This window comes from Taeniopygia guttata, chromosome 3 (genome assembly GCF_048771995.1).
Source record: "Taeniopygia guttata chromosome 3, bTaeGut7.mat, whole genome shotgun sequence".
Taxonomy (NCBI): domain Eukaryota; kingdom Metazoa; phylum Chordata; class Aves; order Passeriformes; family Estrildidae; genus Taeniopygia; species Taeniopygia guttata.
This window is the reverse complement of record NC_133027.1, coordinates 31,936,192-31,949,810: the sequence shown is the minus strand read 5'-3', so window position 1 is coordinate 31,949,810 and position 13,619 is coordinate 31,936,192. Positions and strand designations below refer to the sequence as shown.

The 13,619-nt window shown below is 46.5% G+C and overlaps 1 protein-coding gene across 1 annotated transcript; it reads left to right on the top strand.

The window, feature by feature from the left end:
- Positions 1-963: 963 nt before the first annotated feature.
- Positions 964-5,290, top strand: EEF1A1 (eukaryotic translation elongation factor 1 alpha 1). The gene is made up of 8 exons (XM_030267456.4): positions 964-1,117; positions 1,841-2,031; positions 2,842-3,021; positions 3,149-3,445; positions 3,704-3,854; positions 4,045-4,301; positions 4,386-4,620; positions 4,888-5,290. The coding sequence occupies exons 2-8, from the start codon at positions 1,888-1,890 to the stop codon at positions 5,010-5,012; spliced, it is 1,389 nt and encodes a 462-aa protein (XP_030123316.4). The 5' UTR covers positions 964-1,117; positions 1,841-1,887; the 3' UTR covers positions 5,013-5,290.
- Positions 5,291-13,619: the final 8,329 nt, after the last annotated feature.

Below are 13,619 nucleotides of genomic sequence, written 5' to 3'. Positions count from 1 at the left end.
TAAAAATAAGAGAGATAGTTCAGCTTTTCAGCTTAATTTCTCTTGAATGGGTATAGGATATGTTGAATATTTAATGAATTTTCTTATATCAGTTACAGGCGACGAAACCAGAAAAAAATCCACTGGAATCACGAGGGCCTTTATTTCTGATGTTGTGAGCTGTTTTGTGACTCCTCATTGCCACGATTCTAAAAATAATTTGCCAGGGCTGCCGGTTTTCCCATGTGAAAATACAGTATGGGGGCACTTAATGCAGTCAGGGTTTCTTGCACAGAGAACCCCTCTCCTGAACACTTCCGTGACTGATCCATTTGCACTTCACACGCATCTTTACTGATAGTGCGTCTGCCTTGATTTGTATTTTTTGTGCCGAAGTTTCCTAAGACGAGTCAACTTTCGTCCTTTAACGGTAAAACAAAGCCAGAAAAATATTTTTTATTTTTTTAAAGCCAAACGATGGCTTTTTATTCCGGTGTGATAAGCTTCCAGAAATCCCTGCTCTTCCCCTCCTTCTCCACATTTGATTCTGCGAGACTTGCAACGTACTGGGGTAGGGGGAGTTTCTCGTTCCGCGATGTTAGGCCGACATTTGTTACTTGCCGGTCAGGGTAACTCACTGACTTTCTAATCTCGCTGATTGCGTTCCTTTGTGCCCCCAATGCGAAATACAATTAACTCGCCGGGGCTGTTCCCCGGGGACTTTTGTCAATTGCGGCGGCCCTCGGGCCCGGCCATGACGCCGGCCTGACGCCCCCGGAGCCCGGGCCCGACCGCTGGGCCCTGCAGGGGGCCGGGGCTGCTCGGTGCTGCCCCGCTTCCTCCCAGACAGACGGCATCCCGCCCGCTCTCCATCCCAGCGCGAGAGGGACACCGCTGCCTTCCCGGCGGAGCCCTCAGCACAGCGCAGGGCCGGGCTGGTCCCGCTCCCCGCGGCCGGGCCGGGCCGGGGTCCCGCACAGCCCCGGCGGGGGCGGGCCGCTCCGTGCCGGGCGGGGCCGCGGGGCCGCCGGGAACGGTGACGTGTCCCCGAGGCCCCGCCCCCCAGGCAGGCTATATAAAGGGCGGAGCTCACGCCGTCGGTCTTTTTCGCTCCGGGTTTGCCGCCGTCGCCGAGCAGGTGAGGCGCGTCCGCAGGGCCGGGCTGGGCCGGGGTCCGCTCGCCCCGGAGGCCCGGCGAGCGCTGGGCTGGGGCGTGTAGGGGGCCGAGGGGAGGGAGGGGCCGGGGGTGCCGGCGGGAACCGAGGCGGACGGGCGGGCAAGGGAGCGCGGGGCGGCGGGATGGCGGCGCATCTTACTCCTCGATGACCATGTGCACACCCCCGTTGTCCGGGCGGAGGGTGGGGGAGCGGCGTGCCCGGGCGGGCGTGGGGCAGAAGGCGGCCGGCAGCCTCCCCTATCGCCCCGCGGGCAGCAGCGCGGGGCCGTGCGGGGGCCGGTGGCGCAGGGCGGCGGGGGCCGTCGGGGGGGAGGGGGCCGGGGCACGAGTGCAAAAATGGCCGCTCGCCTTGCCCGCCCGCCGCCAGCGCCACAAAATGGAGGACGCGGCGGCCCGGGCGGGGTGAGTCACACAAAGGAGCGGGGCGGCCCCGCCCTCCGGCTGCCCGCCGGGCCCGCTCGCCGCCGCCCCGCGCCCCGGCCGCCGCCGCCGGGGTAACTCGAGCCCGGGGAGGGGGCGACGCGAGGGGCGCTCCGAGGGGCCCCCGGCCCGCCCGCCTCGCTCCTCCCCTCCCCCGGCGGGGCGGGGCCGCCATCCCGGCCGGGCCGCCCCGCGTGCGGCTCCGCCATCGCTGCCCCTAGGCCCGGCCCGAGGCGTAACCAGCTTCTTCTCGGGAACTTACAGGTGTCGATTCTCTTTTGCCGAAAGAAAGAACTCAACTAACATCCAAAATGGGAAAGGAGAAGACCCACATCAACATCGTCGTCATCGGCCACGTCGATTCTGGCAAGTCCACCACCACCGGCCACCTCATCTACAAATGTGGGGGCATCGACAAGAGGACCATCGAGAAGTTTGAGAAGGAAGCGGCTGAGGTAGGTGGGCGCATAGCCAGCAAAACTCCGGGCTGCAGGAATGACTAGACCCTTAATTAAAAAGTTAACCTGCAAGGCGTTCAGTGGCCACGGGGAGGCGGTTTGGTTGCCTTTGCCCCGAGAGGTGAACAAGTGGCTCAGTGTTGTGTGGCCACAGGGCGGTAGCTGCCTTGCAGTTGTCCCCGAGTTAGTGTTCTGCCATTGTGTTAGTTGCAGAAACTCAAATTGTGGACTGTAAAGCAAGTCAAGAGAAGGTAGTCTAAAGCTACATCTGAATAGTAATATCTGGAATCAGGTTAAATGGCCAGATACAAACTGCATACAAGGATAGTTAATAAAAGTCTAATTTAAAAATATGAGAGTTTTACTGATACTGTTCTTTTTCTGTGTAATAACAGCACAGGTCATAAGAACATAGAATAAAACTTGGCAAAGGTTTAGCAGAGTGGAAACTAAGGTGTTGATTATTGCAAGGATTGAAGTAGTAGGAGGACTTAAAATTGTAGAGGATACTTGATAGTAGGACTCGGCTCAAGAGCTCTGTCATAAAGATGGTTTAGTAAAATTAACAAGCTGTCAAGGAGTCTGAACTGTCAGCAGGTTCAATAAGGTTCAACAGTTGGCATCTCTCACCAGTAGCACTAAGCATATCTTGTTGCTGTTTTTATGAGCAGCAATGTTTTTCAGTGTTAAGCCAGTTACTATTAATAGATTTTACTCTTCAGTCAGTGTGATCTTTCTGGACTAGTTGCAGATACAGAACCCCTTTTTTTAAAATGGTAATAAAAAACTTTTTTTTTGTGACTGTAGATGGGCAAAGGTTCCTTCAAATATGCCTGGGTCTTGGACAAGCTGAAGGCTGAACGTGAGCGTGGTATTACTATTGATATTTCTTTGTGGAAATTCGAAACAAGCAAATACTACGTCACCATTATTGATGCTCCTGGACACAGAGACTTCATTAAAAACATGATTACTGGAACTTCTCAGGTATGTAAAGAAAGTAGGATTTGGGGGGTTCTGGAAGGTTATTTTTTAGTTGCTTAGGGGGGGTTCCTGTAGTACTTTGATATACATGCCAGCATTATAGTGAGGTGTTTTTGTTTTCTTTTCAAAGGCTGATTGTGCTGTCCTGATTGTTGCTGCTGGTGTTGGTGAGTTTGAGGCTGGTATTTCCAAGAATGGGCAGACCCGTGAGCATGCCCTTCTGGCCTACACCCTGGGTGTGAAACAGCTGATTGTGGGTGTCAACAAGATGGATTCCACTGAGCCACCCTACAGCCAGAAGAGATATGAAGAGATTGTCAAAGAAGTCAGCACCTACATCAAGAAGATTGGCTACAACCCAGACACTGTGGCTTTTGTGCCAATTTCTGGTTGGAATGGTGACAACATGCTGGAGCCTAGCTCTAACGTAGGTTTGGCATTTATTTCTGTTACGGCATGAAACTAGGAAGACTGTTAAGCCCTATTATGCAATGATAAAATGCACATCTTTTGTAATAGTTATGTTTGGGAAGTGCTAAAGTCCAAGATAAATCTTAGCAGTTATAAAAGTTCTTACTCTGCAGCAGTAAATTGAAATTATGCTAAGGGATACTGCTTGGGCTTTTTCAGCCTTGGTGCCATTAAATTTGGCAGTCAGATTAACCTGGGCTTGTTTGCATTACAGATGCCCTGGTTCAAGGGATGGAAGATCACCCGTAAGGATGGCAGTGCCAGTGGGACCACCCTCCTTGAAGCCCTGGACTGCATCCTGCCCCCAACTCGTCCAACTGACAAACCTCTGCGTCTGCCTCTTCAGGATGTCTACAAAATTGGTGGTATGTTTTCTCTGGAATGCTGCTCACATGCCAGCAGCAGCTGATGTATGGGCCAGAAATGCAGGCATTTGCCCAAGAGCTGCTTTTCCAAGTCAAAAATTAAAATTCTTGTCTCAAGTGGGTTTTTTTCCCCATAAGGGCATATATTTACTAAGCTGAATAATAAATAATGCTGCTGTTGCTTTTGCAGGCATTGGTACTGTACCAGTTGGCCGTGTGGAAACAGGTGTTCTGAAGCCAGGCATGGTGGTTACATTTGCCCCAGTCAATGTAACAACTGAAGTTAAATCTGTTGAGATGCACCATGAAGCCCTGAGCGAAGCTCTGCCTGGTGACAACGTTGGCTTCAATGTTAAGAACGTGTCTGTGAAAGATGTTCGCCGTGGTAATGTCGCTGGTGACAGCAAGAATGACCCTCCCATGGAAGCCGCTGGCTTCACTGCACAGGTATTTTATGCAGCTGTTCAGGGATAAGAACATGTCAGTGTTCAAAATAATACCCCTTCTAACTTGGCTTTCTTTGTTTCTTAGGTCATTATCCTGAACCACCCTGGCCAGATCAGTGCTGGCTATGCCCCTGTGCTGGATTGCCATACTGCTCACATTGCATGCAAATTTGCTGAGCTTAAGGAGAAGATTGATCGTCGTTCTGGGAAGAAGCTGGAAGATGGCCCCAAATTCCTGAAATCTGGAGATGCTGCCATCGTTGATATGATCCCTGGCAAACCCATGTGTGTTGAGAGCTTCTCTGATTACCCTCCTCTCGGTAAGGCATCTCACATTAATATGGGTCTCTGGGAAAGTCACCTCTTCATTTCTAGTATCGGGAGGCAGTGTGTTCTGTGAAACCTTAATGAAAGCTGTGACTTGAAACTGTGGAGCCAAGGCTTTACTGGTGCATGGAGAGAAACTCTAGAGAAGGTTCCAGAGCAGTGCTGACTCATTTACAACAACCTGTGTGCTGCCACTGTGCAAATTGGGTTGTGAGGTAGCCAGGATAGACAAAAGTCATGAAATGGTTTTTTTCTTTCAGGTCGTTTTGCTGTGCGTGACATGAGGCAGACGGTCGCTGTTGGTGTCATCAAGGCTGTTGACAAGAAGGCTGGAGGAGCTGGCAAGGTCACAAAGTCTGCCCAGAAGGCCCAGAAGGCTAAATGAAAATTCTGTACACCAGCTGCCACCTCAGTCTTAACCAGTGGTGGAAGAACGGTCTCAGAACTGTTTGTCTCAATTGGCCATTTAAGTTTAATAGCAAAAGACTGGTTAATGATTACAATGCATCGTAAAAGCTTCAGAAGGAAAGGAATGTTTGTGGACCATTTGTTTCGTGGCAGTTTAAGTTATTAGTCTTTAAAATCGATAAATTTTTTAAAATGGAAACTTGACCAAAAATCTGTCACAGAATTTGAGACCATTAAAACAGAAGTTCAATGCTATGTCTCTGTGTTCTTTGAGTTAATGTTAAGTTTATGGCAAAACTTTTATCTAGTCACGATGGGACAAGAAAGGATTGTTACTTAAATAAGTTCATAAGTTGCAAAGCAGATACTCAAAACTACTTGTTTCTGAAGAGTAGAACAAAATTCATACACAGGTTTACTTTTAAACTGATCTAAGCCTTAAAAACTTCTCTGGTGCTTTCTTCAAAAACTATTTTTAGATTGGATTGCACGAATACCAGGTAACAAGTACAGTGTTTCTGTGCATTTTGTGAAGTATTGAGTAAACAAAAGCCTACATTAAGAAGAAGTGAACACATTTAACCTTCAGTACTACAAAGAATCCAGTGTTGGGTTTCCAACATCTTGTACACTGATTTTTCTAGTCAAAAGCAGAACCATATTTTTTTTTTCTGGGAAACTGATGTTGTGTAGCTCTTCAAAAATTAAACACTTTTACATAGATGTTTTCTAATTGGTAAGACATTAAATAGCCAAATCTTAAGCTCCTGTCTAGAATTACACTTTGATGCAATCTGAGTTACCATTGTAGCCAACACCAAATGGCACAGTGGTTTGAGGTGTCTGCTGTTTTCTTCAACAACAGGGTGAAAATTTGTATCAAGCAGTCAGTTAAAGGGGACTTGGGTATCTAGTCCAAACGACAACCCCAAGTTAAGTGTTCTGGGTTATGAGAATGCTGGCTGTAATTAGGAATTCTGGCATAGAAGCCTTGCCTTAAGTTGGTAAATGGTGGCAAGCAGTTAATGGATAATCGGAGCTAACTTGCATAATGGTGCAGCTGTTTTACTAACCTTTCACATGATTTCCCCACAGCATCCCCAGGATAGGTCAAAAAGATTTGGTATTTGTGAGGGACTCGTTCCATGACACCAGTGTGTTTGTTCTGCCTGTAATGGCTGTATTATCTGTGTTGTTTTCCTTTCCTTCTCCAGCTGTGTGCTTGTTCTGCAGGAACTCATATCTGTACTGCTTGGATCGGTCTGAGCTGCTGTTAATTCTTGCTCTTTGTCTGAGTATTTTCTCCTTTATTGCTTACCTTCTGTGTCTCAACTGCAGTGGAACCTTGGAGCATTGCACACTGTTTTTGGAGGTACAGTGGAAGTAAGGGCTAGAAAGCTTCATAGCCGGCTGTGTAATTCAGTAAAATCTGCTGGTTAAATTCTACTTCTGGAGGTTTCTTAGCGTCCCCAAGGCAACAGGAAGTACGTACATAACTTCAAAATGGAGGCAGACCTACTGTTGCCATAATAAAGCTTGAAGTATCTTGCCAAATCTTAGCATGTGTTTCAGTTAAAACTGCTAAATATTTTCCAAGAGGCTTCGGTCAAACTGGTTCAGCAGAGTTCTGATTTGGATGAAAAGCAAAGCAGCTTAGCACAGGCTGCCTTCAGCGCAGCTCTGCATTCGTTGGATTTCCTTCACATTCCTTTGTTAGGTGCAGGATGTTTGGTTTGGCCGGCCATGGCCTGGATATGCAACACCCAGTCTGGAGTGCCTCTGTGCACGTTGCAGGGCTGTCCTCAGCTGGGTGTACATGCTCCATGGTAATTTGGGAACGGGCTCGTAGTAAGCAACTCCTTCAGATCCTTAGGGAAAATAAGGTGTGACCCACAGTGCAGTGTGGTACTGCTACTGCAAGAGGCCCTTAGGTTACCTCTGATCAGATCAGCTGCCAGAGCTGCTGGGAGGCTGGGTCGCCTTAAAATGGCCTGGCTGAAGAGCAGGGCAAGTCAGCTGCATAGTTTGTGGCAGATGGACTGGTCCTGCTTCCAAAAGGAAAAAAGCCCCTAAAATACTGCATCTAACAACTTCATGTGTGCAGCAAAACACTTGGGAATGCTCTGCCTGCGATACTAGCAATTGCTTTCATGTATGTAAAACCTGCATTTTACACATTTGGTTTTCTTTCTTTATAACTTTTACAGACCGGATTTGCTTTCTATGTACTAATGTAATGCCACCTCAGTTATTTTATTAATCTGACTACCTGGGGAAATTGTTAGACTTTTGTAAACAAAATTTGGGAGTAAAACTACTTCGATCAAACTTAATAAATGTTCTTAGTTGAGAACTGTATTTGTCTTCTGACTGCTTATTTCTTTAAGCAACTTTTATAGCTGTCTGTCCTTAACTCTTAAGTCTTACTGTCCTACAATGCTGGTGGTGTTCATACAGAAGTATGACTGCATGCTGCTGTGATGATGGAGCCAGCTGCGAAGGCAAAAAACTGTCTGGAGTCTTGGCATTTGTGAATGTTTCTTTTCTACTTTATGAATGTGTTGGTAGTCCAGAGGACTTCAAATACACAGAAATATTCCAGAAATGTTATGTGGCGAGGTGTTGGGGGAAATGGAGGAGTGCAATCATAGCTGATATCACTAAGTAACTTCTTGCTTAGTGTTGGTTGCCTTGGTGGACAGTTTAGGCTGAAATAAAATGGACTTTGCTCAGAGCACTGCCCAGAGGCATTTTAATTATATCTCAGATGAGTTTGTACAAGGCTAATAATTGGAGTAACTTAGTTTACTGAAATTGCAAATAGACTAACTCACATTCTGAATTTAGCTGTCTTGGTATATTTTGAAAGGTATTGACAAATTTAGAAAATCTATTTTCTGTAAATGCATATTTTAAATTTAAGGTTTGGTCAAGATCAACCATGTAGAGACAAACTTTGTACTGTACAGGGATATTCTTTTCCTCATTGGTGCTAAATGATTATCTGTTTAAGAACCATGTAAGTTCAGTCTGATGAATACAACCCACCTGGTTTTAATTTCTATTCTATGTCTGTGTGGTGCCCAGAAGGAGGCTGGGGGGTGGAGGATGCAGTGGGAGGGCTGATAAGCTGCCTCCCCAACAGCACCCTGAGGGACCCTGAGCACTTCTGAGGTCCTGCTCAAAGCATCTGCTTCACCAAGAGCTCCTTTTCTACAAGAACTTCTCACATGCATTTCACTGCAAGTTGTAAATTCCTGACAGTATTAACACCTTTGAATTTATTCGTTTCAATAACTCAAATTTTTCATGTCATCTGACTGCACCAAACAGTACTTCCTGTCTATGAATTTAGTTTTCTGAAACTGCAAATCTTAAATAATAGCCAAACCATAAACTAAACAGAGGAGTAAACTGTGACTATGGAAGATAATAATGGGCAAAATTACTCTTCTCTTACAACGCTGCTCCTGCTTAGCAAGGAGAGGCCTGAAACCACTTCAGGAGAAAGAGGGTGCCTGGGGTGTGAAAGAGCTGAAGAAAAGTCTTCTAGATATCAAAACTGTACTGGCTTCCAAGGTACAGAAGCTGTGGGTTTTGAGCCTTTACTGGGTCCTCTTTAGTCCCTTCAGATTATTTCTGCATCATAAGTCAATTACATAGTTGCCTGCTTTTTTAAAAATCAGGTTACTTTCCCTGGCTACCTACCAGTAATTCTTTAATCCTTTAATGTTTCAAATATTTACACAACATAATTCAAATCTGCCACCTTCTCTGTACTGGTACAGTGGCAGCTGAACCCATATTTTCCTTGGAAGGTGCTGAGTGAGGTACTGAGGAAAGGTGGAGATAAATCCAAGTGGGATACCCTGATGAAGATCTCCGGCCTCTGGGTGGGAGAACGGTGGGGCAGCAGTGGGGTGTACATGGGCTATCAGCCAAGGAGCTGCAATTTGTGCAGGTTTTGCTTATTTCTTCCTTTAAAAAAGCAAAACAAGTTGGAAAGCACCTAAGCTTTCTTTGGTGAATCATCCCCATGGGCCAAGTGTGTGATTTTAAGGATGCAGTAGCAACAGGTTTGCCCTGTGTGTGCTGAGGTCCTTGCTAAGTCTCCTGGCTTTTCTCAGCAAAGCAATCCAGAGCCCTGGGCATCCTCCTGCAAGGGCATCTGCTGGCTCAGGCCCAGCACAAACACTAGTCTGTGGGTTAATATGATGGGTTTTTTTGCATTACATAGTCACTAGAATTTAGCAGAGCCAGCTCACCCCTACCTCAGGGCTCTGCCTGCCCTGCCAGCAGCAGTCACAGTCACATTTTCTCTTTCAGCCCAGTAAAATCTGGATTATTTAATGCCAAGGGAAGAGCCACAGTGTTTCCCCATTCCAGGTGCCTATTCTGCAGAGATCAGCACAGGTGGCAAAGCTGTTGACACTAAACCTGCACAGAGATGGACAGGCAACACAAATGTCCCCTCCTGGAGGGGGTTGATTGCAGGTAGGGCTGAAATTTTAAAGGAAGTTTCAGGATCCTCTTATCTGCAGCTACCTGGGCACATCTTAAGCAAAATGCCCATTTTCTTGCATGATATATGTGTGTGTGTGTGTATATATATATGTATATATATATGTGTATATATATATGTGTATATATATGTATATATACATGTATATATATATATATATGTATGTATACACACACATGCACACCTATATATTGTATATAACATATGTCTACATCTACATAATTTAATAAAGTACCTAATTATTTTTTTTATAATTGCCATTGCCAGACACCTTAAAATCTGCAGTTCCTGTTTTGAAGCTGGATTCTAAGCTAATTCCTTAGTAAACAAAATTAAATGCCCACAAATGAATTAATAGTTATTGATAATAAGTTATTATTTATACATATTATTTATTTTATGTTATTTGTTATAGATATTTCTTATTATTAAATAATTTATTAATATTTCATAAATATTTAGTTTATAAGCTAGGCTGTGGTCCTGCTGATAGCACATGAGCATTTTCGAGAAAGGGATGTAGGATTCTTGGTGTTGAGTTGTCTCTATGTTTAATAAGTCCTTTAATAGCATTTTCCAGAGGAAAAAAAGGAAAGAGTAGATGAATTTAAATGTCATTATAAGTTTGTTTGACTGATATTACTTATAACAGTAACTAATATCACCTAGCCTGCTGCTGAAGCACTTTTATGGATTACAGTACCCTAATTCTTTGGAGGAGGAGGGGTATATACATATATATATATATATATTCCAGAAATGTTATGTGGTGTGGCCACAAATATATGTGGCCTGGGAGTGGGAGAAGGAAAACCACCCTGAACGGGGGCTCTGCTCTACTGCAGTCACTTCCTTGTGAGGGAAATTCCTGCGACTCTTTCCTGGGCACGCATTCCCCAGACTGCTACACACGTGGCAGCCGAGGAGAACTGAGGTCACTGCCTGTGACGTGACCACTCTGTTCCTGAGCAGCCGCTTCCAGCTCTACACCCACCACTGTCCACCAGCCAGCTCTGGGGCAATGTCACCAACCAGCCCTGTCGCCTGCCATCTGGCCAAAGTCTCCCGAGATGCAGCCGGACAAGGACAAAACCTCTCTGAAGTGCCAGCTCAGCACTACCAGGCACAGCAGCCGTTCCACTTGTGACTCCCAAAATCCTGTACCCGTGTGACACAGGCCACCACCTGGTCATGCACGGCAATTTTCAAGTTAAACCACAGTAGACTGGGAGGGAAGAAACCGGTCACGAGGTTGTTGTCACCTCCCCTCTCTTCTTGCTGCCCTGTAAGGCAGAGTAAGCTCATTTCCCCCCTGGCTCCGTGCCTGCTCTTCAGTTAACCACATCCAGCACTAAGTCGCTTGGAACCAGAGCACCGTGTGCTTAGCAGTCCCCAGCAGTGCCTGCAAATGTCCCTCCGGGGGCTTGTGCTGGGAGCTGCAGCTGGTGCCAGCCAGGAACGCCTTCACCCTCACTCCCTGCACCTCGCCGCTGCCAGCCAGGAACACCTTCACCCTCACTCCCTGTCCCTCGCCGCTGCCGCAGCCCGGGCTCTGCTGAGCCCTGCTCCTCCCGGGGGCCCTGTGCAGCGCACCCTGACCCACTCCTGCAGCAGCAGCGAGGCGCCCACGCTGTGGGGGCGCAGACAGGGAAGCTGAGGCTCTGAATGTGCCTGCTCAGAGCTGAGCACCCCAAGGAGACATCACAGGCTGTCAAAAAAATCAGTCTTAGGTCTGCAAAGAGGTGAAGAAGGCACAGCCGCCAGCTTTCAGGATAGAAGGTTTGCCAGTGCCGCATTCCTTGGCACAGAGGTCAAAGCCCAGGTACCAGGCATGGCCACCACACAATGGTGAGTATGGAGTCAGAGATCCTCTGGTGGGGATCCATATCACTCTCCTCCCTCAGAGCTACACTTGAAGGGTTAAACCTGCACAGCAGTTTAGAAAGGAGAAAAAAGCAGAGTTTGTTTCCCCAAAGCATGACTGTCAGTAAACTAACAGGTCAAGAATCAATCCTTTTTTTCTCTGTCCTTTATGTAATATCAATTGCAGAGCACATCTCCCATCTCCCATCTAAATGCCTGGACACCAGTAATTTTCATCAAAGGAGGGGAAAGACACCTTTTATTTCTCAGTAGTGCCATGAAGTCAAGGCAAAAGATGGAAACAGCACTCTGGAAGGACTCTGAGCAGCACTGGCCATGGTTTGATGGGAAGAACTGAGAGCACCTCCTTGGGGGAAACAGCATCTCCAAGGGGACAGTAGATTCCTCCCTGCATGCACTAAATGGCATCCTGAGATACCTGTCACACCTGAGGAACACAGCCTAGGAAGTATGGTCATCAAAGCTGGCAACATCCTGAGATACCTGTCACTGCATGAGGAACACAACCTGGGAAGTATGGTCATCAAAGCTGGTAACCCCTGAGCATCTAAAAACACTGCATGTGAAGACTGTTACTTAACAAAGTGCAAGGGCAACGCACAACTAGGAGGCACATTGTGCTTGCCAAGGGCCAGCCAAGTGGAGGACTAAGACAATCAGCCAGGGCTGCACCACTGCAAACATCACAACAGCACTGAGACCATCAAAAGTTGCAGCTTTTAGCGTCTCCTAGCATAAAATGTCTTTCCATTTTCCTCTTGCTTTCATCTCCCAGACAAAAATAAAGACAAGATGAAGAAACTGCTCAGTTCAAGTACCATATGAAATAAAAACTAGAGTAGGGAACAAAAAGAACATGTCTTAAAAAATCTGGGATAAGATAGAGTGGTAGATATCTGAGGAAAAAGTGCTGATCACCAGGCCTGTGTTCTGCAGGAGGGAAAGAGAGACGTACACACTGGAGCAGGGAACACAAGGACAGTTGGTGTGTGCAACAAGTTAGGTCAACCTCACCACACATCCTCCCTCCCTGCTAGCCTAGTGACAGCAAGGATTACAGGACAACAAAGTGCCATTCATTACTGCACAGACATTGAAAAGCAAGAATGTTAAGAGCAGACTCCTCCAGTTCTGCCCTTCCCATCCTGTCGGTCTTAGTGAGGCCACAGGACCTGGGAAGGTCTAAGATCACTTTGTCTTCATGAAAAAACCAAACCTTGGGCCTTGTAACAAATCCCCAGTGGTCAGAAACCAGATGGCACAAGGTGTCCCTCCTATATCTACCCATGCTACTTGAGCAGATTATTTAGCCTTTCTGTGCTTGGTTTTCTTACCAAAATATATAGAACTACTTGCAGCAATTTCTTTTCATGTTAAAAGTCTTCTTAAACAAGAACTGTTCAACAAGCACAAAATATTGTGGCAAACTCTGTATACATGAAACCAATACCTGAGGGACAGCCAGTCCTCAAACTCGTGCACAAGCCAGGTTTTCCATTTCAGCAAATATGGACATCATTAACCTACATATGTGAACAGAAGACACCCTGTCTTAACAAGGAAATTCACCAGTGGCCAAAGACCAACTTCACTCTGAAACAGAAAGAGCAGTTGTTACAGAGGAAAAAAAGGAAGTGCATAAGTGCATTGCTGGGAAGCAATGCCCTAATGACTTCAATTCCCCCTGAACTTAACTCCTTCTTCCTCCTTAGACCACAGCTGTGCATCACAAGAACTAGGAAATGCAGTTTTGAAACTGCATAATCAGATTAAAAGTGAAGATTTAGGGTTTCTTTGGATTCACATAGCTGGAATTCCATGAGCACCATACTTGGAACCCAAGTTACACCACAGAAAGCATAGCTGCCTTTCTTATGCTGAACTTAAGGCTTGCAAGATTGAAGCAAATCTTTGAGACAACAAAGATGGAAGGAAAACAGGCCACAGATATAAAGGAGCACATAGATATTCACCTTTCTGAGCCATTCTGACAGGAACTGACCTACAGATCACTCTTCTATGCAAGCCAGTGGATGGTGACAGGGAAGTGCTTTCAGGCAGGTAGGATAATGCCCCAAACTGCAAACTCTGCTCATCCTCCTGCTGCATGACAGAGTCTCTGTCAACAAAAGGGATTTACTCTGACTCCTTTCTCTGGACAGGAGAGCAACCCTCAGC